The sequence below is a fragment of the Vulpes lagopus genome, chromosome 19 (assembly GCF_018345385.1).
Source record: "Vulpes lagopus strain Blue_001 chromosome 19, ASM1834538v1, whole genome shotgun sequence".
Taxonomy (NCBI): domain Eukaryota; kingdom Metazoa; phylum Chordata; class Mammalia; order Carnivora; family Canidae; genus Vulpes; species Vulpes lagopus.
Genome location: NC_054842.1, coordinates 47,544,308 through 47,560,975, shown reverse-complemented (window position 1 = coordinate 47,560,975; position 16,668 = coordinate 47,544,308). Strand labels below are relative to the sequence as shown.

Below are 16,668 nucleotides of genomic sequence, written 5' to 3'. Positions count from 1 at the left end.
GTAATTTTCCTAATCCATTTCTATTTATTTTATTTAGAATGCGATTACATGGATCAATGTTTATTTTTAGACTAGTAGCAACTGCCCTTTTTGCTTATGGTTTGTGTTTTCTCATCTCCTGATTCCCCGAAGCTCTATAAATGCAGGGTAATTCAACCTACAAAAACAGTATCTTATAACCTAGAAAAGTTCTCATCCCACTGTAACAACCGGCTGTTACTACAGGAGAAAATGAGGAATTGAACCCAATTTCTTCCAATGAATTCTTTGTAGTATTTTTAAATAACGATTTTTTCCTAAAAATAATAAATAGGAAGAATGTGTTACCACTAAGCTTATCCATTCATTCACCCACTCTCTCTTTGATTTTCACCAACACACACTCATTTCTTCAATAAATACACATTGGCTTATCCAGCTGTTTGATGAAATAATACACTCTGTTGATACAGCAAATTCTATACTCTCTAGTGTTAAAAATACATTTTCTCCTTAGGGGAAGGTGCTTGTTTTCCATACTGGTTTTTTTTTTTTTTTTCTTTTTCTTCCCGTTACATGCATTTTCCCTCTCGGAAAATTCTTTGGGGCAACAGAAATCGGTTTCCCAAGTGTAGAATAAATTTTAAACGGGACCTTGGCGTTTACAATTTATGCCTTATCTTGAAGGAAGAGAAGAGTCTGGACTCTCCCCTACCCCCAACACCACTATTCTTTCAAACAGGTTAAAATTTCTACCACCAATTCTATTACAGAAACAATCATCATGCTTTCAATGTTAGTGTTCACGAGAGTGATACACAGGTGTGTCATCCGTGGGCAGGATTCCAGAAAAGGCTTGCTTTTCACAGTTTACTTTTAAACGTGGACTTAACAGCGCTTTTCAGATAAATGAATTACTTCACAAACAAGATGAAGCAGAGTTTACAAAAGGTGCTGTGCTGTGTGTTATCTCCACTAGATTTCATTCCATTCAGGGAGGCAAAACGATGGGTGGGCTTCCAGGACACATGACCCGAAGTAACAGGGTGATTAAATGCGGGCCTGTCCCAGAAAACTCAGGGACCGAAACAAAGTCCAGCGCTTTGTCCACAGCCTTCTTACATGACTTCTACTCTTCTTTGTCGTAAAGCTCCCAAGTCCCATCAAAAGTGCCCAAAACGTTACAAATCTTAAGCAGAATCTGACCCGATTCCATAAGAAACGGTGGATTTGACTCACAGGTAGGAAACGGCCCACAGGAAGCCTTAAACGTGAAATCTAACTTTAAAATATCTTTCAAATGGGAAAGTATGACTTCAAAATAACTAAAGGAGAGTTCTAACTCAGTCTGAGGTTCTGTAAATAAAACTCAAGTGTCCATTCAATTAGCATCTTTTAAGGAATTCACTTTCAACCTGTTACTTTTCAACCCACTAAAGACACCTGAAAACCAATTCTGGTTCTCCAAAGGACCTACAATCAAACTCTCCTCGGAGTTGAGGGGGTCCTGCTTAAAGGGCTATTTCCATGCAACCATCCTAATACGGTACAGTTAGGGACTGCTCTGTTATATGGGAGTTTATCAAATGTGTGTTTGCAGATCCATCAACATAGCTTCAAAATTAAAATTACATAAAAGAAAGGATAAGCTCAATCCCTCAGTCCTTGGTCTCTGAAAATACAATATGGATTACTTATTTCCTTAAAGTAATTTCACTTAGGTATTTGGTGTGGGGTCTAAGGCGGGGTGTCACCACAACTACTGTGACAACCGGTTCCACGAGAGGTTTCCAAGAATGGTGACAATGACCCAACACGGCTCCCTTTAGTTAGAACGTTTCCCTCTTCGCACTGACCCTTGGATTTCCAATGACCAAATTCTCCTCGAGGAGACACTGCACCTGTTGGATTTGTACCACTGCCTCTCATGTTGTTGTTGTTGTTGTCGTTTTAAGGGAAAAAAAAACAACAGATTAAAAAGTGCCAAGAACACATCCAGGGCAAGGTCTGGGAGGAGAAAGCCTGGTACTCCGTGATCGCAGCTATTTCGCGTGTACAGGGCTCTCTACGAGGGGTTTAACTCTTGCTAGTTAGGTCACAGCGCTTCACTTTCATCTCTGGCTTCCCACCTAATTAAAACTCGCGTGATCAATCTCCAAAATAAGCCAAACCCGGGCATCAGAAAGCAACAGGAAAGCAAAGCCCCGCTGGGGTGTCTCCACACACAGGTAGGCCCACCAGAATTCAAGGGCACAAAAGCAAATGATGAGAAAGGACTATAGGGAGTTAATATCAGGCAATTCCTGTTCCGGTATAAATCCTTTATGGGAGAAGCAAAAGCCTGTGCGTGTGCGTTTCCGTGTCTACACGTTTGGGTGCACACACAGCGAGCGGGAGGAGAGGGAGGAGGCAAGTTCACGGTCACACCGGAAAAGAAAAACACAGGAAGCCCCCACCTGCTACCCAGTAAGGTATGTAGGTCAGTGATGACTCTGCCACTTTGGACTCAATTTTTCCCCGCCCTGTGCCTTCACATCGGCTGGGGCTTCGGCAAAAAAGCAAAAGGTTCTGAGCGTGCAACCCACTCAGCACGTGGCTTAAGGGTGTGCGCCGGAGATCCTGGGGAAGCTTCCACACTCTCTTAATATTCTAGAAGCTCTGCTGTAACATATGGTCTTTTTCAAATTAAGGAGACACAAATGTTCACGGACACATTTGGTGTATTTTAACTCTCAGTTGAAGTTTCCTAAACAACCATCCTTCAGGTGCCAGCACACGATGTCCTGGGCCGGAGCGCAGGGCTCAGGTGTCGGCCGTGCGCTCCGCGAGGGACGGGACACCTGCTCGGGTGGTGGCACCTCCGTGGCCGCGGGAGGAGCGCCAAACCTGGCCGGGCTTACTGCTGCGCACCGTGAATTTTCTTTATTCTTTCTGGTGTCTGTTTCTGATTCAGACTCTGATGGAAAGACGCTTTTTCATCTTATTATTTCGGGGGAACGTGTGAGTAACAGAATTTGTGATTAAAAAGCCTCACCGTTTTACTGATCGTCCCCCATAAATATTTCAGCTTTTAGAATTATGCTCTGGCTTCCCACAGCGTCTGCATAAGCTCTTCCATTTTATGTCCACGTATTACAAATTATGACCTCACAATATTACATGGTTAAAACTGTATTTTTGATGACTTCTTTATATGAGGTCATGTGTATCGATGATGTATTGACAGATACATTTTTCCTCAAGTCTCCGGCACCAAAATCGAGTTTTTAAGACTAGAAATCCTATTTTTAACTGTATGAAAAACTAGTGTAAGTGGATTCTAATAGATTCTGATTCTTTGTTTTTTTAAGAGTTTGTTCATTTGTTCATAAGACACACACAGAGAGAGAGAGAGAGAGAGGCAGAGACACAGACAGAGGGAGAAGATGCGGGACTCGATCCCAGGACCCCGGGGATCACGACCTGAGCCGAAGGCAGATGCTCAACCGCTGAGCCACCCAGATGCCCCTGGATTTCAATTTTTAAAATTCTTTTCTCTAAACTCTTGAAAGGTTTTAAAAACCTGGAATACTTTATTCACTACATTCATTAATCAGGCTACGCTGGCAGCTTCCTTTCTCCCAGGCCCCTAAGCCAGGCATTAGAAAGACTATGTGCGTTCAGCTCCCTGGGCCACCACCAGGATCTGCCTTAACCCTTCCCTCTGTCCCTGAGGGAGCCCCCACGTGTCCTAGGCTTCCTGCACTGCGGCCCTGCTCTCCAACCCCTGTGATGGCCATGATCACCCCAAACGAGTTCTTCTTTTACTTAGCAAGCACCCATCAAGGTCCTGCAAACAAGTAAAATAAACATCTCCGACTTCAAGAAGTTGAGACCCTCGGAAGGAAATCTCTGGTCTGACTAGCATTCAAGGGTAACCCCTGACATTCCACTCAGCCCACGGTAGCTCACTCCGCCCCAGAACTAGAGCTCCAGCTGCTGGTCTGGGTTCTGCTTCCAAAGAAGAAAGAAGACAAGAACGACAAACCTACCACCTGCTTAACCAGGACTATTCTCATCATCTGGCGACACTGAGGCCAGTCCTTGACACCAACCCAGCTTGAGAGAAGTTCACCCACCTTCTGGAAGGTACAACCACTCCATATTTGGGTCAGTTCTGACCATCGATGCCTTCCCCCCCTTTCTCCACTGGCCTGCCACTGAGCTAGAACGTCTTTGATGGGGACAGCATGCAGATTCTCGGAGAATGGAAAGCCATCCGATCACCAAGATCCTATCCATCTCTAACACTGTAGGGATTTCTGATTTTCACGAAACATGCGTTTCATTCTGTGAACATGCTTTATTTTTAAATAAATATTCATATCTCTATCAATCATGAATGAAAGTCACTAATTGGAGGTGCTTTTTAATTTCCATCTTTCCTGTCCACAATAATGCAATGCAACGGAGGCTACTGTGAGTTTCATATACAGACAAAGAACTGTAAAGGGGGATGTAACTTAATCACACAGCTTGCATGGGGCAGGGCTTGAAATTCCAATCCTTGGAAGCTCTGGGTCTAGAGTTTTCCCCAAACCACTGACCTCTGCTACTTTCCCAATCAGCACGCATGACATCGCGATTTATGCATCATAGAGGGGGATGGGGAGGCACGAGAAGCCGTGTCAGAGTTCAGAGGTGGCTAAGTTCTCGCTTCCTGGTTCCTGTTATAGAAAATGTGCATGTGTTCCTGTTCTGTTTGGATTCCCTGACACACAGACTTGAGCCTGAATTCTGATTCCATCCCTTTCTAGTGGCGTGACCTTGGGAAAAATTGTGCAACGACGTCAACAAGGTCTGTCTATTTTCTAACATGCTAGCCACTGCGCTAAGTGCTTGGCACACGCTGTCTCATTACATTAAAATGTATTCAATCTTCATAAAAACCCCGACAAGGAGACGACACTCACTCCTCATATTTTAGAGTGTTGTGAGATTACAATTGAGAGAATAGGTAGCTTTTTGTTCTAAGGTCAAATTGCCGGTGAGGGAACAGCAATCCAGACTGAGCCGGAAGGAAATTCGGGCAGAAGCATCTTGATGGCACTATGCCAGGAAAAGGTTAGTACTTAATTTGGGAACTAGCACTCACAGCCCGGGGTTACCACTAATTAGGACCTCTGCTCATTGTCCACCGGTCCAGACAGTTCTCATTCTCTCCAAGAAAGGATAGGAGTACATGGAAAAGAGTAAACAGGGGGGATGAGATGTACCAGTTTTAGGAGTTGAGTGATGGTAGAAATAAATACTCAGGGATCATTATGACTGGGATTAAGAACCTTATTTTGAGAACCAGCCTAAGACTTCTAAGACTTTCAGGGAGAACAAGTACTTCTTCTTCTTCTTCTTCTTTTTTTTTTTTCTGAAATAAGTGTCACAAATTCCTATTCCAAAAGCACTCCAACTATTTTGCAAATTGAACTTTCTAAAAAGAGTGTTCAGAGTTTACATTCTTAGTTTTCCACACATTTTTCAATTAGGTCCATTTTGGGGCTTGAGCCCATCTTGGGTACCATTCAAGGGGACCGGATTGCAATTACAATTTCCACACATTTCTCTCTCAGGTTCATATTGGGTCTTGAGTCCACTGGGCAGTACTCAAGGGGACTGGATTACCTCCCCCAAAAAAATCACATTTAAGGAGCCTGGACACGGTCCTATTAAATGATGATAGGTATCCAGTCAAATCAGGGAGAATTTGGATTTTGAAGTAATAATTCTATGTCAGGCAACCAGAAAGCACTTAACTAATAAATATATCAAATAATTTCATGTGTATATAATTATTGTAGTGCCGAGAATGTGTACTCTTTCCGCGTTCGTGATAACCACAAATCAACAGATATCTTTAAAGATGCAAGCTGAGGAATTTTTCAACTTTGGAAACGATGGAAAGCAATTAAAATTTTTTTGCTTAGAAACAGAAAATCAACCACATATATATATACACGTAGGTCTACTCTTCTCCGTATTAAGAATCTAAATTTTCAGAAACTTGTTAAATATACAGGATCATAACTAAAGTAAATGGCAAGCCAGAAATTCAATACTCCCCTCAAACAAAAATATTGTAATGATTCTTCCGCTGTACTTTTCCAGACCCTGATATAAGGAAAGCCACATTAAACAAGGCAGAAATAAAAGGGGAATTCTAAAGGCCTCAATCAGGCTACCCTGCAGCAGTGACCACATGTTTATCAGCTATAATCAGACACCCTTGATATTGCAGAAACTCACTTTAATTCCTAGAATCTATTTATTGCCCTGCAGACACTGGCAGGATGACCGCCCAAATATACCTCAATTTCAGTAAATAGCATTGCAGAGAGGCAAATACGCTGGATTAGAATTCAGTGATTTGCATTCTGGTCTTGGCTCTGGGCTTCAAAACTGTGAATTACCAGTCTTCTGTTTCCTTATCTGCAAAAGGGTCATTCTACTATTTATTCCATAGATTTTTCTATTCAGGTAGTGGCTGAGAGCTTCACGGCACCAATATTTTATATCATGTATCTTTTCTGTACATCCTAAAAAAGAAATCACTAAAGTCTAAATATTACTGTATTGAGTCCAGTTTGTGGGAAGTTACTTGGTCCATTAAACACACTGAATACCACTAACTCATTCTGTTCCATTAAAAATATTTTTAAGTAATATTAAAGCTTTAAAATAATTCTGTAAACGCCTACACTAATTTCAATCTATCACTCTATCTTAATATTTCATTACATTAAGTATATGATTAACATAATAAACAATCTATAGCAGCAATAATATATAATTTGATGATTATAGCTATTGTTTCAGTTCTTGTCCTAGTAAGAATTCTAAACAAACAGAAAAAGAAAAATGCACTTCATAAGCCAACCTGAGAATAACGCAAACTCCTGGCTTGAGATCGTGCCTTACATTTTCAAAAACTGTAAACTCATTACAAATGTTAAGAATTAAAGCATTACAATTTTCCTTTTCTATTTTTACACATGAAATCAATTACCCAATTTAACGCACTAGAAAGACTTCAAAACATTCCATTTACTTGTACTTTTGAGGTCTAGAGGAAATAAAATTGGGGTATTTTCAAGTGTAAATAAAATACTTTGCTGCACATCTTTTAGTTTCAAAAATAGGCATCCTAAGCAAGCGCTACCAAAGAGAGGTCTGATGCTTCCTTTTGTACAGCTATTAGTAAACATTCTTCCTTTTTCATTTTTGAAACCTCCGTTACATATTTAGTTATTGAAATGAGGGAGTATCAGTGTGACAGCCAATAGCCTGGATTCCAACCTCAGGGAATCAATTAACAGATCGAGTCCATATGGGAAAGAACACAAAGGAGAAAAAAGGAGACCTGAATGGAGAGTAAGGCCACTGAGGATCACACACTAGAGGAGCTGCCTTAACACCACGTCACAGACTAATGCTCATGAATGGAGGCAGGGTAAAGAATAAAGGGTTACAAATAATGCTCACGAGATGATCTGTGCTGTTCACTCCACGATGCTGTTGATCTGTCTCTTACACCCTCCCCTCCACCAACACACCCACCGCTCGTCCAGGTTTTATATATATATCCATATGGAGTGATCTCTTTTTTTTTGCCCAAAAAAATTAGAGGTGGGGAATAATTCCTTTTTAAAAAACTGAAAATAAAGTCCTACAAGAAAAGAGACGGCTACGTTTAGAATGCTCAGCAGTGATTTTTGACAAAGGATAGTAACATACCCTTGCACTACCACGAGCTGAGCGGCTCTTCCTATTCCTTTCGGATTAATTATGGCTTTAGGACTTTGAATGTAAAGAATTGGAGGATATAATAAGGTGATGTTTCTGCTTTTGAACAGTAACGGGTAAAAAAAATACAGGCATTTGGGAACTTAAATAACTTCTATTTTACTTCTGACTGTTCTAATTCTCGAGACTTCTCCTACTGGATACACAATGCAGATTCTGAAGGAGAGAAGAAGTGCTTCATAGATTCCAACTCAAGTAATGGAAAAGGTATTTTTAAGAATCTATTCAATGCCAAGTTTTAATATAAATAAAACAGATTAGAAATGTGAATATCATACCGAATTCTCAAAAGAGGTGTTTTAATAAGTAGTTACCCAATCTAAGATTCATGTGTTGGCTTTATCACCGAGCACAGAGTTCTCCAAGGACATACTTTAGCTACTGAGTCTACATTAAATCCACGGCTGGAGGTTTTTAGCTTCTAGAACAGCTTCCTAGAGAAATCAGAATCTTACCTTTACATATCTTCCGCAGACGTTTCCTGGTGCTTTGAAAAGTCCTGAGGTCTATGTCAAACGGCCATTCTCTTGCTCCCAGGGTCTTAGGGGCTTGGAGAAATCCCAACACCTGCTGCTACCACTGAGTGTCGAGGCTAGAAAAGCTTCAGGGTTTCGACAGCAGGATCACTGAGCCACAGCCAAAGCTTGGGAAGCCTTAACAACTGAAAGCAAGTGTAGAGGGCAACGTGGTACCCAGCACGGGCTCAATTGTAGCAGCAGGGGGAGGAATGTTCCCGCCCTCACAAGGGTACAGAGGCAGCCATCAGGGAACCCAGGCTCTGTCAACAGACAGGGCGGAGGAAGTGGAGACACGACCACGCAGCACGAGACCGTGGGGGGGGGGATGGAACAACTAGCACAGAGCTCAAGGTAGCGTTTGAAAAGAATCACCAAAATTCCCCGACAGAACACAAGAAGCAATGGCAAAATGCAACGGAATACATGGAGACAGGCCATTCTAGCATCCCGTAAGAGAGCCAAAAACACAGTTGAGGGGCATATGGAGCTCTAGTTCTAGAAAGAAAAGTAAGGAAGACATATTACAGTATGCCGACTGTAGTTGAGCTTAACAGTCTAATCCCCGAGACACAGAAATTCCTAAGTCCTGTCATTATAACATTCACATTAATAAGAAAGAGCAATTTACAAATATCTACAACCACGGGGGGCTCATCCACAAGGCAACAGAAATTAAAAGGCAACGTCGTCCATTACTGGAGGAGAAAATGCGACAGAAGTATTCAACTGAGCTGGTTTTTGACCTCAGAAGTAATGAAAATTGCTTTTTAAAGAAGAGCAACGGATGCTTTATCAAATACATCACTTTCTATTCTGATCAGATTAGGAAGACCAGAGGAATTCAGAGAGAGAAGAGAGAATATGAAGACAAAGAAGCCAGTGGACAAGGAGAGTTCAGAAACTAGAAGGGGAAGACACAGAAGAAAAGGGAAGAAAAGAGGAGGAAGGACAGGAAAATGTGACTAACGTACTAGGTGTTAATGCACCATCAGATAAACCACTCACTAGGACTCTCCTGAAACCGGGCTTCATGATACTCTGTTTTCCAGAGAGCCCCTTCTAACTTGTTAGCCACTCTTCACAGCTCTTCAACAACTCACGAGCCCTCAGGAACTCATCTGGGGGAGCCCCCTGAATATTAAATATCCAACAGGTACAAGAGACCAACCCCTTAAGGCAATTTTGCTTTAAGGAGCTGGAAAAAAAAATCAAGTCACGTGGTAGGCTTTGTCAAAATGAGAAAAATAAAATTTTAGAGTGAGAAAAATTGAGAAAGCTCATTCAAATTATTCACTTAACTGACAGAGAAACTTGCTCAAGGGAACTACAGCTTGGATTGGTACATATATATACTAGCGATGTCAAAGACCCCTCCTGTGCAACTATCTGGCTAATAGACCCAATATTGTCGTACTCGTTTGCTTACATAATGATCTTGAATTGAAAAGAATATTCCTGGCAAGCATTATGCGTACTAAATGGCTTCTTAAGTGAAAATTCTATATCTTTTGCTGTTTAAAAAAGGAGGTGCTCCTTGAGAATTGAAAGGAGGAAAAATTGCTTTCATATACTAAAAAAGCTTTTCTTTTTTGTTTTTAGATCACTCTGGGTCAAGTGGAAAACAAGAGTAAAAATCACATTGCAAAATGTGTTTCACGTACTGAGGGATCTAACCAACTTCAGGATTAGGATCTTCAAGTAGGAGAGCTGGGAATGGATATGAACTTCATTTAGGGAACATATAAAAGATCACAGGTCACCAGTGTGAAAACTAGGACTTCCCTCCAAAACAACATTCTGATGTTCAGATTGTGAGAGGCCGTTTTCCAACGGTTGCCATGTCAGTCCTTGAGAGATCAGCCCTTCCCAAAAGATACCTTTGCGAACTGGCTTCCCATTTGCCTTATTCACTCACCAGCATCCATTAGCCAACTCCATGCTTTATCTTCAATAGATAAGACACAGCTTCTTCTTGCCATGGTGCCATGAAAAGGATCCAGAAGGTTCCCCTTAAACAACACTTCCTGAGTGACTGCTGCAGCACCAAGAGTAAAGGATATGCCAGGTCAGCCACTCTTCCTTCCCAGCAGTATTAGCAGCAGCAGCAGCAGCAGAAGCTGGAGCAGACCGTTTAGACCCAACTCCTTGCAGGATGCTAGCCAAAGCACTCTTGTTTACTCTACACCTAGACAGAGTTTGCCCGTATGTTTGCACCTTTTCCCAGAGTGTCAAAACAGGTGTTTTTACTGTGATCATGCTTAAAATCTGCTCCCCAAACAAGGCGATAAATATACCGTCACTATGAAATTCTTAGTCTCTAAATCTATGGAAAACATGTTCTTAAAGGTTTCGCTCTATTACAAGGAGGTCCTGATGAGCCCTTTTAAGAATTCATTCGCCCTCCTCACTCCTACTAAGCAAGTGGATCGCCCTAAAGGTCCCTGTTAATGAAAGAAAGGATGTTACCATATAAAATAAACGCCGTCGTGCAATATTGGCCACTTCTTTCCTAATGTTCTATCTGCCTTCCTGGCACAGAGTCGCTTCTTGCAAACACTAATGTTTTCATAATCTTTACAACACTCCCAACAGATGGGGAAATATCAGGTCTTACGATACGATCTTTATTTTACAGAAGGAGCAATGACTTCTTTGCTACTATATTTTATTTCCATTTTGATGTTATTGATGAATTGCTTTTGCTTTCAGTGCCGTTCAACTTAACCAGGGGCTAGAATATCGCTGCACAAAAGAGTCGGCCAGGTAACTTCATTAACGAGGCATTTACCTAACGGATGTCTCCAGAGCTGAAATCTTAACAGACATAAAAAGTTATCCAGATGAGATTTTTAAAAATTTAAATACCTCGAAATAATTCAAATAGCTCAACCAAGGATATGTGTAAAACAGATGACTTTTTTCCTAATACGCAAATGCTATTTACTTATTAGAGAATAACTGTGAAGAGTCATTAATACCAGAAAACAGAAACTTTGCTCCCTCCGTAGTAGAGAATTCCAAATCTCATTAGCAAAATGGAAACCCTGCACACACAGAATCTTAGGATACAATATTTTCTGTATAATAATACTTTTCACCACTTACCAGGTGCCAGGCACTGGTCCTAGCGCTTTAAATGCATTATCCCATTCAATCTCCACAGCAACTACAGATCACCTATTATTACTGCCTCATTTTGCAAATGAGGATACTCCGTTTCCATCACACGCTCAAAGTCACGGAGCTCGCACCTGCCGAGGACCCGGGCTGTCCAGTTCAGACCTGCAGCTCTTGAACCTTTTGCTAAAACTGCCACACCAGTTTTGGTTTTCATTGCTTTGTGTATTTGCAAGTATAGCTTTTACAAGATAGATTTTGGAAAGTGTTTCCATAGGATTAGGAATTTAATAATGGTTAACATGCATATGGTACAAATCGTGGGCCACGAAAATTCCATATGTTCTTGACATGTGTTATAAGGCTCATGACACCGCCAACAAGGGAGATATGCTCCCATTTAGTGGAGTGCATCGGAGCACTCAGAGGCATAGAGTGTTAAGGAAGTTGCCAAAAGTCATACAGCTACGAAGGAGCAAATGTAAACTGTGAACCCAGGGAAGGCAGCTCCTCAGGTTGTGGTTTATGCCTCCACCTATCCTCCTCTGCGTCTTGAAAGCTGATGGTGCCTGACACTTCAAGAAAGGGAGTGAGAACTGCCAGGCCTGGCCAGAACTCTGGTGGGAAGAGGATCTGCTATTTCTGTGTCTTTCCAAAAACTTAATATGCATAAAGTACATCAGTTTACAAGAGACATAAGTCTACATCCATTTCTCTTAACGATGTTTACTAACTTGAGGAATTAAATGTTTCGTGTGGTTCTTAGATTTCAAAAGAAGCCAAGCACAATTTCAGTTTTCACCTTTTTTTTTTTTTTTTCAAGCATATCATATCTTCAGAGGCACTAACAGGGCGGTAATAACATCATTATCACTCAAGTACTGGCCATCCTGTTGGGGGGATGACCATTGCTGGCAGCCGTACTTCTATTTCACTGCCATCATTTAATTATGCATTTAATTATGTGCGGGACCAAGACAATAATTGTGAGGTTAGAGGAAGCTTCAGAAATCTCAGGATCATCCCTTGAGTTATGAGCTGAAGTAACCTTGGACCAAGACACCTCCTTGAATATTCAGCAGCTGAAATGACCTTCTCTGAATTAGCTCTTGAGGACACAAAGCCATCTGGGTCAGCTCAGACAGCTCAAGTCAAGCACCTACGGTCAAAAATGTGAGACTAAGAAACCAATGAAGAATACTGAAACCCATCTTCGTCTTTAATTGGGCAGTGAGCCTAACTCTCCAGACTAAGTGTGGCTAGCTTCAGCTTTTCAGCCTTTAACCTAATATAAGTTAGCACAAGAAACCAGAAAACTTCAGAGAGAAAATACAGTTATGGTGAAGGCATCTACCCTCTGTCAGAATTTAGCCACAAGCTATAAGAAATGTAGCCATTTGGTGGCATTTAGCAAGAAGAAATTTAGGTGCCCATGTGGCACTGCTTGAGGTGCTGCATTCCATTCTATTTACTCTCGATTATTTTTAAAATCAAAAGTTCCCAAAGAAGGAAGACAATTCTTTACCCAATCTCTAGACAATTATCTTCTCTCCAGAATTCCTTGAGTGGTGGCATTATACATTGTACCCACATAAGCTTGATTCACTCTTTGGCTGACAACAAGATTTAAATTTATCTGTCTTCAATGCTAACACTAAATTAACACAAAAGTTATTCAGAAGTTCTAAAAAAAAAAAAAAAAACACACACCACATTCTGACATCTTTTGGGTGAGGAAAACAAAGTAATCTCCTAGGCTTTTATATAAGATAGATCATAACAGATGATTCCTATGACCTTGGCTCTACTAAGTGATACACCAGGGAGGTCAGAACTCAATTATTCAAGTCAAGATATATATATGTATATATATTTTTATTTATATTTATTTATATTTATATTTATATTTATATTTATATTTATATTTATATTTATATTTATATTTATATTTATATTTTCTGACTGTTCAAGTTATCTACTGCAGCTACAATCATTATTTCTTGCTGATGTTAACAGTGCAATTAAAAACACACAAGTGTGGGTCATTTTAAGACTTTACTTTCAAAACAACATCAAATAACAGAAGTTATATTTGTAGATGACCACATGAGCTGCTTCTTATCTATCAAGTCTTACTACTGGGAATACTCTCTTTCATTTAATTCCTTGAACTTGGCTTTATCTAGAAAGAAACCTATTAATAAGCACTGACTCTAGGTCATGTTTAGATCAACACAGGTGACATTGCAGTGAGCTTACCCACCTTCTCCTGAAACTAAACAACACATTTTTACCAATCCTCAACTAATACTAAGTCAGTGAACTATAAACTGGTGACCTAAAAGTGAAAAGCTGTAATTGTGCATTACAAATTCCTGAGTCATTTTGTCCTCGCAACCTTTTGCTTTAAATAAACCTGAATGCTAGCTAAAGAAAATCTACAAGCAACTCAGTATGACTTAGTGTTTCCAAACCAGGAAAAGGAAGGACTTTCAGTGTTCGAGATAACGTTTGTTTTCTGTAGTCTGGAAAATAAACATTTCCTATGTAGTTAAGCAGTTAAGCCCAGGGACTGTGTGTGTGTGTGTGTGTGTGTGTGTGTGTGTGTGTGTGTGGAAAGTGCCTGTGTTTGTGTGGATAAGGATAGAGAGGACAGACAAAGAGAGAAAGAGGAGAGGGGGGAAAGGAAGAGAAAGATATATATATATATTTTTTTAGTACTATTTAGTGCTCATGTAACACCAAATTTTGTGCTGGAGTTAGAATTTATCTCAGCAAGTCTGCGCACATGAGCCATGAAAGAATTACAATTTGGCAGTCAAATCAACAGGAAATGCTTACCTGATTATACAGATTACATTTCTCTATTAATTGGATGATACGGAATGATATATTACATACAGTTGCATAAAATAATAGCAGTCTTGGGTCTCTAAATTGGTTTGTTATCTTTTTTTCAATATACATAAGCCATTTTCTGCATTTAAATAATAATGTCATTTTCTTCTTGATCGAAGAATACGTAGACTTTGCCCTGCTATCATGCTTACATAACACTAGAGATATCTACTTGATTTTAATACATTTTATGGAATTTATTGTTTCCTGGAGTTACTAAGCAATGGCCAAGAGAAGTAATCCTTTTGTATTTGTCAAGTGGGGATACGTATGTAACTTATCAAACGACAGTTTAAGTTGTCAAGGTATGAGTAAGAGCTTCTACGGCAACCATCCATCTTCCCATGTGTTGGTTAAAATGCATCCTACAAGCCTCTGTTTCATGTCTGGGTACAAGATTATAAATTAAAAGGACAAATACCACCTCCATGTCAGGTATATGGCTTCATCCTCATTGCACAACCTTGAGGGCAGGCTTATTGCTGTTCCCATATGACAGAGGAGAACATTCAGAGAGGTTGGAAAATGCTTCCAGCAAAACCTGTTCCACAAATGCCTCTAAAACCTTGGGTAGAAACTAGGGACTAATGGGATTACATATACGTGTGGACACACACACACACTTGTGAGGTTTACTTTCTTCTTTTCTGTTATAGGGATTGTTATATATACATTTAAGATACACAGAGAGTTACAAGTAACATTTTTGAGGACTTACAGAAATAATTCTTAAAATATTTGGAGACTGTGACTCCTTCAGTTGTCAGATAAGAAAATGCGAAGGGAAAATTATTTCAAACCAAATAGCATACATATTTTAAAATATCCAGAATGCCTGAAAATAGTAGGATGTTAGTTTGTTTCAAAAGAAATACATTTTCTTCACGCACATTTGACACTGCTGGCTGACCTCAGCCAAGTCAACGAGGTTAAAGAGTAAACATCATTCTTTTATTTTTACAGGGTTCTCTTAAGGCCGAACAGAAAAGTCCCCCGTTTTTATTTTTGTCATTAATACAAACTTTATATTGTAAAATTACATGCGACCAGTATTATTCCTATTTTAGGCCTGGTTTCACTCCTAAATTAGCTCGTATCTGTCTCTTAGCACTAGCACTTCCAGTTCTACATTCCTGTTTAAAATATTTCTTCCCCCTCTCTCCACCTTTTTTTTCCCTTCCAGAAATGACTAATCTTCCTGTTATTCTACTCTGTCAGTTTTTCCCCTGGTATTCTTTTCATGTTGCGTAACGTTTACTTTTCAACAACTCCTTTTAGAATTTTACTACTGTATCCTTGATGCTAGCCTTCCGTTTTCAACAGATTAAAACAGTCAATATTTATCTATTAGCAAACTTTTTTGTCGACTTTTGTGCTATTCAGATTAAGCTATCTCTTCAGCCCAAAAATGCAACTATTCTCTCAACTGACATAATACAAATGTCCATGCGTCGGTCTTCAAAGTTAAATTCAGTCTAATCCTCTATTACCACACACCACAATTAAAAGGGCTTAGCTTTTTGTCTCCTTTCAAAGTTCCTAATAAGTGCTAGCAAAGCAACATAACACCACTTCTTTAAAAAATAAATTTCTAAAAAAAATAAATAAAAATAAAAAATTAAAAAATTAAAAAATTAAAAAAAAAAATTTCTCTTGCTTTCCAGCATTTCCCCATGACATCATAAAACATGTGAACATAGACTTAATAGGCAGAATGTAAAGGTCTTCATCTTTCTGATTTTCATTTCCAAAAAAATTATTTTAATTATATGCCAAGGATCTGACCTCTACCCTAACCCTAAATCATCAATAACAGCTATAGAGCTATACTATCTGAACATGAGTAGAGTTCCTTTTTTTTTTTTTTAAGATTTTATTTATTTATTCATGAGAACACAGAGAGACAGAGAGAGGCAGAGACACAGGCAGAGGGAGAAGCAGGCTCCATGCAGGGAGCCCGACATGGGACTCGATCCCGGGACTCCAGGATCACACCCTGGGCTGAAGGCGGTGCTCAACTGATGAGCCACCTGGGGATCCCCCATGAGTAGAGTTTCAATCCTAGAGAAAACATCTGAGTTTTAGAATTATGATGACTATTTAAATATATCTAAAATTTACAATATAATATTGTATGTCTAACAAATTGTTAATCACAACCTCAGATTTACGTAGTCCATTTTTTTTTTTGGCAAATTCAATATTATATTATCTCATAGTCATAGAATCCCTCTGAGAAGGCAGTTTCTTACTGGTCCTATTTACACTGGCTAGCCATCCAAGAAGATGTTCACAAGGCTTTAGAAATTGTACATTTTCT

The 16,668-nt window shown here is 39.8% G+C and overlaps 1 protein-coding gene across 22 annotated transcripts in view; it reads right to left on the bottom strand.

Annotated features, from left to right (window-relative positions):
• MBNL1 (muscleblind like splicing regulator 1) overlaps nucleotides 1-16,668 on the bottom strand; it is a 204,352-nt gene that overhangs the window by 101,025 nt on the left and 86,659 nt on the right. The window contains exons 2-3 of one of the 22 annotated variants that reach the window (XM_041733878.1): nucleotides 10,249-10,368; nucleotides 8,271-8,828 (exon numbers count right to left, since the gene is read on the bottom strand). The exons of 20 other annotated variants lie outside the window; for them this stretch is intronic. Coding sequence is in view for 1 of the 2 variants with exons in the window: in XM_041733875.1 (XP_041589809.1) it covers nucleotides 10,249-10,254 (6 nt within the window). In the remaining variant the exon portion in view is untranslated. The remainder of the gene's footprint in view (nucleotides 1-8,270; nucleotides 8,829-10,248; nucleotides 10,369-16,668) is intronic. One more of the 22 variants, XM_041733875.1, reaches the window with a different exon arrangement.